The following is a 15,256-nucleotide window of genomic DNA, read 5'->3' on the forward strand; positions in this document are numbered from 1 at the left end:
TGCACATTTATTATTAGGGAGGTTTTTAACAACTTCGTTTACCTCCTTTAAGGTAATTTCTTTTTCCAACATTTCAACAGCATCTTCACTTATTTGAGGAAGATCAATATTAGATAAATTTTTTTTTATTTCATTTATATCTATATTTCCTTTGGATGTGTATACTTCTTTATAAAAGTCTACAAAACATTTATTTATTCGTTTTGGATCTGTTATTATTTCTCCACTCTCTGTTTTAATCCTATGAATGGCTCTAGATGCTTGGGATTGTTTAAGCTGTCGAGCTAGAAGTTTGTGAGGTTTTTCACCTAATTCAAAATGACGTTGTTTAAGTTGTTTAGCAATTTTTTTTGCAAGAATAGAATTATATTCACTTCTCAATGTTACAATTTTCTTTAAAGTAGTTGAACAATAATTTTTCTTATAACATTCCTCTAATTCAGTCATTTGTTTGTCTATTTCAATTAATCTTTTTTTATCTTCTTTCTTTTTTCTGATCTGAAATGAAATTATATCTCCCCTCATAACAGCTTTCATTGAATCCCAAAGTACAGAGTCTGTTACATTACCAATATCATTTTCAGCCAAAAAGTACCCAATTTTTTATTTTATGTAATCACAGAATTTAACGTCATTCAAAATGGAGTTGTCAAATCTCCAATTATACGTCCATTTTTCTGACTTTACTTTTATATCCAAAGATAATGGGGCATGATCTGATATTAATCTGTTATGGTACTGAGTGGACTTAACCATTTTTAACAAACTAGAATCTATAATAAAAATGTCAATCCTGGAATAGGACTTATGTACTGATGAGTAAAAAGAATATTCTCGAGCTGATGGGTTTAAGCACCGCCAGATGTCCATCATGTTGAAATTACCCAAATAGTTATGTAAAATGGCTGCAGATTTACTTTTTGTAGTACGACTAGGACGTGCATCTTTGACTGGGTCAACAATACAATTAAAATCTCCCCTATAATCACGTTACATAAAGCAAAGTCAGGTATTTTGCCTATAACTCTTTCAAAAAAACTCATCATAATTAGGACCATACAGGTTAACCAATGTAATAGGGACTGAATTTATTTCACCACATACAATTATATATCTGCCATTTTTATCAGATATTGTCTGTTTATGTATAAATGGTACTTGTTTCTTAACGATAATCGCGACTCCTCTTGATTTAGTAGAGAAGTTTGATTGATATATTTGAGCTGCCCATCCAGGATTAAGAAGTGCCTTTGCTGTCTGTTTTATATGAGTCTCCTGTAAGAATATAATTTCAGCTTGTAAATTATTAATATGAATATATACTTTACGTCTTTTCACTGGATGATTCATACCTCTCACATTCCAACTCAGAAGCCTTACTCTGCCTTCTCTGATTGTTTGACTTATTCTAAATATTTATATAATAGTAATAATTTTTCTGATATCCGATGAAAAGTACAATTTTACCAAGCCTTTCAAACGAACCATAACTATATCCCCTTACCAAGAACAATTCAGAACAAGCACATATAAACAGAAAACCCCTGACTTCCTCCCACCCTTTCCCATCAGTCAAATGACTTAGCTCCACGTTACTGTCGGATCGATCACTCACCAACGATGCAACGTAATTTTCCGTGTCCTCCGACAAGAGAAAAACCAAACCAAACAAAACAAAACAATCTTTTTTCCTCCATTAAGATAGAATAAACTTGAATACCAGTTTTGTGAACCTTATTGTCCATAATGTTCACTATTATTCAAACATAGTAGTTTTAAATAAGTCTTATTTGGACCAATTTGGCAAACCGTTCCTTCAATTTAGACCACTGGCCAATTCTCCACAACTTGTGACAAGTATTTTCCAGCCTCCTCTGGTGTGTCAAATGTTTTCGTCTCCCCTTCTTTGGCGGTCACGATGAATGTAGATGGAAATCGAAACCCATACTTGACGCCGAGATTTCTGCATTTTTTTCTTTAACTCTGCAAATCGGTATCTCTGCTTCAACACATCCGAGGTCAGATCTGGGAAAATGTGCACCCTTCTCCCATTATATTCTAGAGTTTTCTCTCTGGCTAGCTTCATGATTAACTCTTTCGTCTGGTAATGATGTACCCTGATGACAAACGCTCGTGGACGATCATCACTCGGTCTTCGCAGCGCCCTGTGCGCACGAACAATCTGGATAGGCTTACTGTAGTTTTCGGAACCCAGCAGATTAGGAAGTAACTTTGCTATGAACTCGGTAGGTCTTCCGTTTTCTTCCTTCTCTGCAATTCCGATTATGTTATTGCGTCTGGAGCGAGACTCGAGGTCGTTACATTTATCTTTGAGTCTCTTGCATTCATGCAGTAGTTCTGCGCACTGTTTCTCTACACACGTCAGCCGGGTTTCTTGGTTCGAAGTAGCCTCTTCAATCGTCGAGACTCTCCCTGCCATGGATGTCATCGTCGATCGCAGCTCGGTTAAAGCTTTCGTGAACGAGTCGAATTTCTGACTAAATGAAGCACTGAGAGCTGTTATGGCCTCCATGATATCTTGAGTGCTAGGAGGAGATGCACTATCGCTAGCGGTGGCTGGCTTCGGTTGAGATGGCTTCCCTGTAGCATTGCTCGAGGCCTTGGCCTAATCGCGGGTTTCTTCCTGTAGTTTGCTGTCTTTTATCCAAATTTTTTGGCATTGTTGTGGATTATTAACTTCTTGACTTACTACTGTACTACGTTTAAGGTTAAAAGTTAGTTTTCAGATTCACTTATTACAAAATTATTTGGAGGATTAGAGGAGCTTAGACGAAAGCGTCTTTCTCCATGCTAAGCAGAACCGAAAGTCTCCTAAATTTGATCTTAATTTAGGTTATTATATCTCTTTCACCTCCTTTGATCCATTTAATTTGTCTTATAGGTTTTATGTTTTAATGCCCTACCCTCTGCTTTACCCGGGCTTTGGACTGGCACAAATGGCTTGTGCCCTTTTGAGGCTGCATTTATGTTTTTTTTTTTTACACTTTTAAATGTAACTTTTTAAATGTGTCTGTCTGTCTGCTTTTGACTTCTTGTCTGTCTGTCTGTCTGTCTATCTTTTCATTTTTTTGTATTTTATTTTATTAATATATATATATATTTTTTGTGTATTTTTTGTCGCTTTTATTTCTTAGTTCTTTACACAGCATGGCTTATAACAACAATTAAAGCATCAGTCATCTGCTTTTCTGTGCAAAAAGACTAACAAATGCTAACACTTCTCGTGAGTCAGAATAACTAAATTTCTTTTTCTTTCATGCAGCATAGCAAGACAAAGTGGAGAAAGAGCTCTCGCATGATGCAGATGATATTCCAATCACAAGGGAGGTCACATACATGCGACGCAGCTGAGGAAAGGCATTCTTATACCCATGTAGATATTTGCAAATGGTGGAGATGTCTACAAACTCTACATTGCCATCATCATCATCAGTCTTTTTAAATTCTTTTTCCAACATTATTTTTGCTACAAGATTCTCATTGGAAAGTTTGTCAGTGTCACTTCCTGCCATTTTCTGCAGAGGACTTAACATGGCAACATCCAGAAAAGAGGGAGATTGAGGTTGAAGGCAATTAACTGCTTTTATGAGATCAAGATTGCTTTTGGAGAATATTGTCTCCATCTCTACAATGGCTATGTTCAAAATGTTGAGAAGAGCTCTTGTTAGAGCCTGGCAAGGAGTCATGGAGTCATCTGCATGGCCTACAGTGGACATAGTGACACTACATGTGAGCAGTGAGCTCACTGTTCTCTTTCTTTTAGCACCTGGTGCATGCATGCTGGTTAATATCTTGCTCTCCTCATCTCTCATCTGCTTCAAAGTCTGCATAGATGCACTGACTACTTCTGAAGCACAGCACAGGTCAACAGAATGAGCCTGCAGCATAACATTTGCAGACATCAACGAACCCAGAACTTTTAGGAGAAATTTTCCTATTTCAAAGAAATTATGCCTCCTTAACATTATCAATAACCCTGATGCCTCTGTACAGATATCAACAGCAGCGGCTCTGCAGGACACTCATAATAGCATCCTGATTCTCCACAAGGCACTTGGTCACATCATGATGGCTTGTCCACCTGATCTCCAACAGTCATTTAAGGTAGGGAACATTATAGTTCTGCGACACATAATGACGGTGAAAAAACGAGTGCAGTGATCCTGATAGATCAAAAAAAAAAATTTTCCCCACATGGCTCTGCTTGCATTGCATGGACCACTGCCAAGTGCAGCTGGTAGTTATAGAAGTGGATATAAGGAATATCCTTTCCGACCTTCTGCAATAAGGCCTGAACCCCACCCCTGACTCCACTCATGACTAGGGATGGGAATCGAAAACCGGTTCTTGTTGAGAACCGGTTCCCAGTGTTTCAATTCCATCGAATCGTTTGCAAAATTTGCAAACGATTCCCTTAACGATTCCAGTGGGCACGAATGACGTCATCACGCGCATTGCGTAACTTACGCACGTTGCGTAGCTTACGCTCAGTCAATAAGCTTTGGCGCCTAAGCGGAACAAACACTCAAAAGTCTGGTTGTATTTCACCAAAAAAGACGAAAATAGGGCAACTTGCAATACTTGCAGCGTAGATATTTCCTCAAAGGGAGGAAATACCACTAACATGCTAAAACATTTGCGCACACAGCATGCAATAACAATAAAAGAATGTTGCGTTTTCGATCCGCTCTGGACTAACAGTTCTCAACCCAGCAGCGGCAGCAGCAGCAACAACGTTAGCATGTCCTCGGCTAATAAAGCTGCAGGACTCATTCATTCCCATTATATATTTTCTAGGGAGATGACAAAGATTCTCAGCCCTAAGTACAAAGCCCCAAACAGAGACAGTTTAACTATGCTAATCAACAATTTGTTGTCCCTTTTCTTCCATATGAGAATCGATAAGGGAATCGATAAAGAATCGAATCGTTAAGCAGAATCGAAAATGGAATTGGAATCGTAAAAATCTTATCAATTCCCATCCCTACTCATGACAGCAGCTCCATCATAGCACTGACTGATAATTTCAGCTGCACTATAGCCTGAGTCAGAAAGATGCTCAAGAATTTGGGTGGTAATAAATTCAGCAGTTAACTGACTGAGGTCAAGCAGACCAAAACTGGTGTTCCTCTGGAATGCCTTTAGGGACAAATCTAACCATGATGGACAGATTCTCCACATTGCATCTGTCCCTAGTTCCATCACTTTTAATGCAAAACCCAGCGTAATCTGCTTTGTCATAATTATCTTTGATCTTTTTTAATACCATTTTGGCCAGAGTAGCAATAATTTCGTTTTGTATGTTGTGAGAGGTGTATTTTGCATTTAGTGGGATGTGTTTGTTTATTTCATAAAATTTGGGGTCCTTTGCTATAGTGTATAGTCAACCATTTTTAAGAACAGTCCTGAAGAGAAATCATCTTCATTTGAGCTCTCATTTACTGGCAGGAACTGAACTACTTCTCCAATTGTTTTTATATAATATCTATTTTTTTCCATTTGTGTTGGCCCTATTAAATTACCAATAGTTTCCCCTGTGGCCTCTCTTTGGGACATTTCAGACCAGGCTTTTGCATTTTTTATGTGGCATGGACTTGATGAGTGCTTTATGAGTCCCTTGTCCTTTTCCAATGCCGTTTTCCAATTATTAAATCCTGTCATTGTTCCTGCCAAATTTACGACAAGGGAAACAAAAGCACGCCTAAAGCTTTGCTGAATATTCTTGCCATGGTCTCCCGAGATAGCAGCCTGGGCAGAATGAGCATGCGTTTTTACCAAAATTGCGCTTGGGCAAAACCAGAGCTATGGGTTGTGACGGTGCTATGGTGTTCAAGCCTATGTCTCCATCATTCGCAGCGGCCACTTGACTAGGAACGGCGGGGGCTGTGGTGCTTTTGCAGCTAGAAAAACTTGTAGCAGTACTGGACCGGGCACAATGGTTAGAGTTTGTGGCGAGTCCACAAGCAGTACCACCCGATGAGCCGGGGTTAGATTCTCTCTGCACAGCTACTAAATCCGTAGCGCTGCTACTGCTAGGTTTAGCTTTAGAAACCAAAAATCTGCGCACTGTCGACTCATTACTTGGTTCACTTCAACAAATTGTCAATGAGTGAGGAGAAAGAGAGAGAGAACAGAGAGAACAAGAACAGAGTTATATTAATCAAATAATTCCAGTGAGAGACTGCGAAAGAATTTTCTTAGAACCATGCCTACACGTTTGGGGGTTAGTCACAGCATTTAGGGGGCATTGCCCCACCTTGCCCATGCCTATGTCCAGGCCCGGTTGTAAATGTATTATTTAGTTTTCATTAATCATGCATTTCATTAATATAGGTTATTATAAAGACATTATTAACAAAGTGTGAATCTTAATGGTTGGCCAGGTTTCTTTACAATTCAACGGAAAAAAGAACACCTCTTGTAAAATGTACTCACTTGAGTATCTTCAGCTCACACAAAGTCGTTTTTAGACCCTTACAGATCTCTTTGACTCCTGAGTCCAGTAGACGGCTGTTGTTCAGGTCCATCTCTTTCAGGATGGTTTTGGTGGAGAGAACAGTAGCTAGAATTCGACAGCTTTTCTCTGTCAGCTTGCAATTATTCAGCCTAAGTGCAAAAAAAGCACACTTTATTATTCATCACATTTTCAACACACATCAAATGAACAGATCTTCATGTTTGCACACACGTGACTGGTAGTCTTTTGTAATCAGAGATGTTATAATGTTTAAATCATGTTCACTCACTTTATTTTTTCTAGTTTGCTATGAGAGTCCATTAAAAGAGCAGAGAGGTTCTTCTCATCCAGGCCCCTTAATTGATCTTCACTCAGATCCAGTTCTATCAGGAACAACGGACTTATTCGCAGAACTTTAGTAAGATACTCACAAGCTTCCTCTGCAGCAGGGCTTTTCAAAAACCTACATGAAGTAGAAGAACATTTTAGATTAGGTAATCTTGGTGTAATGTTATACCATTTGCTTCTCCCATTCTGCTTACAGGTGAATTTAACCAAACACAAATCATCCCCAATAATTTATCCATAGTTACTATGATGTTGCTTTTGGTTAAAAGTTGTTCCAAGAGTTTGGAATTGGTTTTTAAAGCATTCCTTTTAGGATTTAGTTTTACACCCATAAACTAATGATCACAGAAGGCTGCAATAAGTTTTTTGTGTGACAACCAAATAAGAATTTATACTAAATATTTTCTTTAATCTGTACTGTACTTTCAAAATCTGTACTGTTTTCATCAGTACAATAGAAGTGTAGAAACTGATTGCCCTGTTAATGTGATGTTAATACAATGAGTTTTTTAGTTTATGCAAACAAATATGTGATCCTGCCAATTTAGATGTTCTTTATATTTTGTGATTAATAAGCAATGGATCAATACAGGGCATGAAATAGCTACTGATTACTGATATAATGGTTGCAGGTTATTTTAAAAGTGAAATTTTAATTTACATTTAACATTTAAAGGTTTTAATCACCTGATGGCGAATTTATAATGTTCATCCTGTAGTAATGATTTAAACTCATTCACTCCTGATTGTCCAGGATCATTTCCTGTGAGATCCAGCTCTATCAGATTTGAAGGGTTTGATCTCAGAGCTGAAGCCAGAGCTTTATAACCTTCTTCTGTGATACTGCAGTCTGAAAGTCTACAGAAGGAAAAAAAAAAAAGTGCCATGAAGTGCAAAAATATATATATATAATAAACTGTTTTTTTTTATATATATTGTAGTGTATATATCATGTTCTTTCAAAAAGAATATGAGCCTCAGTCATATTGTAAATTAGATAAAAGTACAACCAAAATTTTACAACTGCATTTTTTAGTCTCAAATTTACAGTTAAGCAAGTTAAATAAGCATGTGCATACATGTTTATAAACATGCGGAAAAGTGCATCAATGAAAATACACACTTCAGTTTCTCCAGTTTGCATTGAGGATTTTCCAGCAGAAGACAGATCTTCTCCATTCCTATATATCCTAGTTTATTTCCACTCAGATCCAGCTCTATCAGGTTTGAAGGGTTTGAATTAAATGCTGAAGTCAGAGCAGCACAACCTTCTTCTGTAATACTGTTATTCTTCAACCTGCAGAGAGAAAAAAAGGGGAAAAAAGACATTACTACTAGAGTAACAAAATGATAAACTATATGATAGATAAATTAATTTCAGTCCTTAAATAAAAAATAAAAAAATAGTAGTGTTTCATTAGACTGTAAATTTGTTTTAACACTCACATTACTGTCTTGAGTTTACAGTGTTTATCCTGCAGTAGAGCAGCGATCTGGTTCACTCGTGTGTCTCCTAGTTCATGACCACTTAGTTTTAGCTCTGTCAGGAGTAATGGGCTTTTACCCACAATTCCAGTCACAAACTGACAGGCTTCCTCTGCAGCTGGACCCAAAAACCTGCAGAAGAGAAGATAAGGGAGGATGCAATTCAATTGCTAAATAAACTTGATCTAACAAAAATAGTATATGATTCTGCTGTGAGAAATTGTTTATTTGGAATATTGAACTAATATTTATATAAATAATTTGCCCTTCATATAATTTATTTTGTACTATTTCTTTACATCTTACCTCAGATTAAGCACACGGTTTGTATTTTGTAGTAAATCCCTGAGCTCCTTCACTCCCGATTGTCCAGGATCATTTCCTGTGAGATCCAGCTCTATCAGATTTGAAGGGTTTGATCTCAGAGCTGAAGCCAGAGCTTTATAACCTTCTTCAGTGATACTGCAGTCTGAAAGTCTAGAGGAATACAAAAAGAAACAAATAGTCTTAGAACTGTAATAATCACTCTTTTAATAAAAAGAGTTCAATATGAAGATTTTGTCATCATCATTTGTAATTATATTTCCCAGCAGCCCAAAAGTTTTTTATTTATTTTTTTCAATCAGAGAAAGTGTCTATTTTTTTAGTGATGTAAGTAATGTCACTAACTGAATGCACACACCTAAGTAATAATTACAAGCCGGTCTGCTGGTTATACCAGGTATTTAAGGCCAGCACTTTTTTAAGTTTGTAATTTCACACTGCTGCTCTCTCTCTCTAGCTTCTTTCATTCGCAATTGATAATGCCGAATAAATCATTATGTCCGACAAACAAATCACACAAAAGAGTAGATTAACTTCAATGGACTTATATTAAACTCAAACAATTAAACAATGGACTTATATTAAACCAGACGGTTGTTATTGCAGAATAAACCCAGGGCCCAGACATGAAGCAGAGGGGGGACTTGCATCAGCCTGTAGGTGTTTATTCTGTGATAGCAACCAGCTGGATGTACATTATCCTGCTTATTACATGGCTATTTTGCCAGATACGTAAATAATTAGACACAAAATATTGATTTACTTTGAAATACTTAGCTTCAAGTAAAAAAGATTTTACAAAGAATAAAATTTCCTAGCTAATTTTCCTATTTTGTGTCTAAAGTAAATAAGAAAATCTGGTCGGTTCACGTGTCTATTGATCTAATAAGCCAAAACAGTAATCTGTCATGAAACATTAAAGAGCCACAAAACTTTATTTATTGTTTAAATTTCTTGAAAAATGACAACATTTTAAAGCTGAGACCTTGTTTCATACCAGAATTAACCTGCTCTTTCTTGCCTGTTGGCATGTTGTCAATTTCCTCTTTTTTTCCTGAAAAGATGTGTAGTGTGAGAGCGGCATTGTTTGTCCGACTTAGCAACAGTAACTAAGGAGGGCGGATTTTGGCGAAGGATCAACTGCTATCTTGCGTCTCAGTTATCGGCTTTATTTACTGTCAAAAGAACTTGAAGGACTTCAGTATTATTTATGTTGTAAAAAGCTGGGTAAGAATTGCTACAACTGTACGTTAAACCTTAAATAAACATCTTAACTGAACTTTTTCCATGCTCAAAGCCAGGAAATTTTTTTCTTTGTGAAATCTTTTTTACTTGAAAAGCTAATAAAATGTTAATCAATCAATATTTCGTGTCTAATTATTTACTTATCTGGCCAAATAGCCATGTAATAAGCAGGATAATGTACATCCAGCTGGTTGCTATCACAGAATAAACACCTACAGGCTGATGCAAGACCCTCTGCTTCATGTCTGGGCCCTGATCACCCGGCTGGGTTTATTCTGCAATAACAACTGTCTGGATGTACATCATTGAAAAAGTTGTTTATAGAAAAGTTGTTTAGTGAAATTCCATAAAGTCAAGAATATGTTATCTGTTTAAAGTAAAAAAAAAAAACAGTGTTTTCTTTGACCAACTTTCAATTTTATTTTGTAAATATAACAAAATTTTGATTTTCTTGGCTGCAACACACATTTAAAAAAAGTTGGGAGAGATCTAAATAAAAGTGAAACCGTGTTAGAATATCCAACTGTTTTGAAACAGTTCACAGTAAGCAGGTGAAATGGAAATGGTCTTTCACCAATTATCACAAATAATATTGTAAAAATATTCAGGGAATCCAGAGAAATGTCAGTCTGTGTAGGGAAAAGTAAGATACATCTCAGGTGAATGTGCAACAGTGAAGTTTAATAGACACAGACTGAATGTGCTAGACTGGCCTGCTTGCACTCCAGATCTGTCTTCCGTTGAAAATATATGACTAGTCATTAAAATGAGAATCAGACAACAACAATCACAGACTGCTGAGCATCTGAAGTGTTTTATCAAGCCAGATTGGACAACAATTTTGCTTGCAAAACTTAAAGTATTAGTATCTTAATTTCCCAAATAATGAAACATTCTAATTAAAAGGAAAGTTGATGTTTCACATGTTTTTGTTGCAGCCATAAAAAAAATAATCAAAGTTAGTCATATTTACAAAATAAAATTAAAAGTTGGCAATGGAAATTGGAAATGTTTTCTTTGTACATTAGTCAATTAAATAAACATTAAAGAGAATAAACATTTAACATAAACTTGATTTTATGGCATTTCATGAAACGTCCCAATTTTTCTGGAAATGGAGTTGTAGATTAACCAATTTCTAACCTGAGAATCTGTAGTGCACATTGTGAATTTCTTATTAGACTGGAGATTTCAGTCACTCCAGAGTCTTCTAGTTTATTTCCACTCAGATCCAGCTCTATCAGGTTTGAAGGGTTTGAACTGATTGCTGATACCAGGACAGCACAACTTTCTTCAGTAATACAGATGGAATTAAACCTGTACAAGAGAAAAAATATGTATAAATGTAATGTAATATAATAAATTATAGCATCGGTTTTGTAGTCAATGACCTGTTTTGCACATTGACTAAATTACTTACTTCAGCTTTTTCAGTTTACATTGTTCATTCTTAAACAGAGTCGAGAAGATCTTCATTCCTGAGTTTCTGAGTTTAGTCCCACTCATATTTAGCTCAGTCAGATTTGAAGGATTTGAATCTAAAGCTTCAGTCAGAACACAACAATCTTCTTCTGTGATATTGCTGTTGTTCAGACTGCATTAAGAGAACAATATTTACTCAACAGTGTTGACATTACAAAAAACATTTGTTTATTGCTCAGTAAGCGCTCTTCAGTAAAAGATACATAAAAGACACTCAGCAGCAAGTTCACAAGTATTAAAAGGTATCATCATAACAATAAAACTTACATCAGTGTGTTGAGTTTACAATGTTTATCCTGCAGTACAGCAGCAAGTTTTTTCAATCCAGAATGTCCTAGTTTACATTCACTCAGATTCAGCTCTCTCAGGAGTAGCAGGTTTTTACCCAGAACTCTATTCACATACTGACAGGCTTCATATGCAGCAGGACCTAAAAACCTGCAGAGGAGAAGATGAAGCTCAATTCAAATCAGTTCTTTACTAAACATAAGGAAAATAGCATTTGAATTTGATGGAAAACAGTGTGAAATAGTTTATCTTCAATTTACTTTCCCTCAGTGGAGCAACAGATTGATTGATATTGGAAATAATAAACCCATGAAATCGATACACGTTTAACAATATATATTTTTTATATATTTGCCCTACATCTGGACAATCAGATGTTGTCACACTGGTTTTGTTTCTAGTTTAGGTTTTCTTGTCCCTGTCATGTGATCCTGGCATGTAGGCATGTTTGACTTCCTGCAGCACTGCGCAAACCAATCAGTGGCTGAAGCAGTGCATGCGGATTAGACATTTTGTCTGACCTGAGACCGCGTCAATGCCACATCACTGTGACGTATGGCATCAAAGTAAAAAGAGAGCAATTCAAGAGCAGCCGGCTGACTCTGCGAGTGCAGTTTTTTTTTCATAGCGGCTGTAGAAGCTCTGATGACAACACAACTGCATGTTTGTCCAAATTCATGAAACAATGACAATGATGTGTGTTTGTGTTTATTCTGACACTTTTAGTTCCACAAATGTTCACAAATAAAACGTCTTTTACGGTAGTCACAATGTTATATTGAGTCATGTTTATCAAAAAAACACTGATAAAAGTATATATATAGACCCATTTTAAATAGTCTAGGCTTATGCTGAAATTTATTTTTGTACAGATAATACTGATTAACCCACTTCAACCGTTTGCACTATCAAAATAATGTGAATTACTACTGGCAGTAGACAACATGTGCTTTTCAGCAATGCATAGTTTCATGCTAATTTCATATGTGTGTGTGTACCAACAAAAAAGCCTGAAAACTGCAACTCAGTGTCATAAAAGACTTGAATATTCAAGTAGGATGTGTTGGATTCTTTTGATCATTTTTCCCCCCTAAATAAATCAGAAAAATGTATTAATAATGTGTTTTCTATTCATTTACATCTTGAACTTGAAAATAGCATATTCCATTAGAATTTTACTCAAACAGCATTTGTGAAAATGCCCAATTTTACCCTTGGATCTTTAACAGTACATTAAACATTTTTGTTGCTTCATGAAAACGTTTCTGAAACATCTGTGTATTTGAAAAATCGAATAAATTTAATTCACTTAATCTGTGCTTATGTATGCAAACACCACTCAAGCATCACTACAGGAAGCAGAAAGTGTTTGAATTCACGTCTCTGCTTTTAATTCCGCTCCCAACTGAAAGCAGCAGCTCTCTTTGATTGGCCCGCACAGCGATGCATGAAGTCAAACACACCAAATGGTTTCTTTGTAAGCCTTATTTATTTATATATATATATATAATATATTATATATATATATATTATATATATATATATATATATATATATATATATATATATATATATATATATATACCTGATATTTTCTTTGTCTTTCATCTAGCTTTGTTCACTGTACCACTGTTGGTAAGTTTATGCTTTGTTCAAGTTTATTTCATAGTTCAAGTCTAGGCATGAATTTGTCTTTGTTTGATTTAACTTTGTACTTAAATTGTACTCGTGTTCACTATCACTTAGTTTGTTGCACTATTTATTACAAATCTGAGATTTTAAAAAGTCTAGATGTTCTGCATGCCCCTGTGTAAAACAATAGTTTCATGTGATGTGATGCTTGTGGTGTATTTTCATCCATATTATAATTTATTCATTACACAAATGACGTCGTGCAGCAAATTATTTAATAAAAAGAATGCAATGTTTTGTTGTTAATTGTATTCCTTTTTGATTACATTTAAAAGATTCATTAAATCTTTAATACTCTTGTAATAGTTTACCTTCCTTATTAGTAGTATATAAATGAATATTGTGATACATTTTGATATTTAATAACATGTAAATACAAATATAGAGCCATATCATTATCCATTATACTCTATAAAAATAGCCTGCATATAATTTATTTAGCAAAATTTCATCACATCTCACCTCAGTGTCTTCAGTTGACAGTTTGGATCCTGTAGTAAATCACTGAGCTCCTTCACTCCTGATTGTCCAGGATCATTTCCTGTGAGATCCAGTTCTATCAGGTGTGAAGGGTTTGATCTCAGAGTGGAAGCCAGAGCTTTATAACCTTCTTCAGTGATACTGCAGTCTGAAAGTCTATACAATTAAAGAATAGTATTATTTATTCTTTGCTGAGACAGTTCATAATACAAATACTGAGCTATATAAATAATTGCATGAGTATGCCTGCCTATCCAGTCCTGATAATTAATGTTAAATGAACTTGGCTTGCTGTCCACAACGGAGGCTTGAACCTGAGGCTCAGTGTGGAACTACTGGGGTTAATAATAGAAACAGAGGAGGAGATGGGGGGTGGAAGGATGCCTGAAGAATTGACACTGGGAATATGCAATAAGTGCTGCTTACATAGGCTCGTAATGAAGATCGACTAAAATAGAATGTTTAGGTTCCTCCCGAGCCTTAGTTTGGAATTTCATTTCTGACAAAGTGACAAGTGTATGCTTCTCTAGTGTTTCCTCCCATAGAATCCTAAAATAGATGCATTAACCAAATCCTTGATAATAAAAAACTTAATAAATAAATCATTTGACCAAATGTAAATTTTGTCATTACTCATTCACCCCCAAAACTTCACACCTTGATTCAAACACAAATGCAGATGTTAGACATAACATTAACCCCAGTCTTAGTGAAAATGAGTGGAAATAATCAATTGAGCATTATTAATGTGTATTAACATATAATAATGTAGAACAACGTCAATACGCACTTCAGTTTCTCTAATCTGCATTGTTTGTTTTCCAACAGATGGCAGATCTTTTTAATTCCTGAGTTTTCTAGCTTATTGTCACTTAGATCCAGCTCTTTCAGGTTTGAAAGGTTTGAATTAAATGCTGAAGTCAGAGCAGCACAGCCTACTGCTGTAATACTGTTATTATTCAGCCTGCAGAGAAAGAAAACAAAGACAGGAAACATTATTATTATTATTTTTTTTTTTCAGACACAATACCTGTCTACTAACAGAAGGATATTTTATAAAATGATTCTTATTCTGCAGCCACTTTAACACTAGAACTACCGGAATTCTATAACTACTATAATGACCATAGCAGTCATTCTGACTGTTCATACTAGATTGAACTTAGTGCCATGTCATTTACATTCAAAGCTTCTATCGACGTTTTAAAATAAAGCTTTGAATGTCTGTCGTTATATTTTATGAAGTCATCACCCTAAAATATAATATTTTTTGTAATATACCCTATAATTGTGTACGAGCTACTAGACAGCTCCCAAAGGTGCATGCCTTGCTTGTGTCACCGTCAAGTGGGAGAGCAAAGATTTTTCAATGCAGTGAAAATGTTATATTTGAAAGTCTAAACGCCAACAAATATGAACTAAATCTGAATATTT

The 15,256-nt window shown here is 35.7% G+C and overlaps 1 protein-coding gene across 1 annotated transcript in view; it reads right to left on the reverse strand.

The window, feature by feature from the left end:
- LOC141337969 (uncharacterized) overlaps positions 1-15,256 on the reverse strand; it is an 87,016-nt gene that overhangs the window by 23,256 nt on the left and 48,504 nt on the right. Inside the window, exons 27-31 of the mRNA XM_073843543.1 lie at positions 8,273-8,443; positions 7,950-8,123; positions 7,514-7,684; positions 6,768-6,941; positions 6,457-6,627 (exon numbers count right to left, since the gene is read on the reverse strand). Of these exons, the coding sequence (XP_073699644.1) occupies positions 6,457-6,627; positions 6,768-6,941; positions 7,514-7,684; positions 7,950-8,123; positions 8,273-8,443 (861 nt within the window). The remainder of the gene's footprint in view (positions 1-6,456; positions 6,628-6,767; positions 6,942-7,513; positions 7,685-7,949; positions 8,124-8,272; positions 8,444-15,256) is intronic.

The sequence above is a fragment of the Garra rufa genome, chromosome 7, assembly GCF_049309525.1.
Source record: "Garra rufa chromosome 7, GarRuf1.0, whole genome shotgun sequence".
NCBI classification, from domain to species: Eukaryota; Metazoa; Chordata; class Actinopteri; order Cypriniformes; family Cyprinidae; genus Garra; species Garra rufa.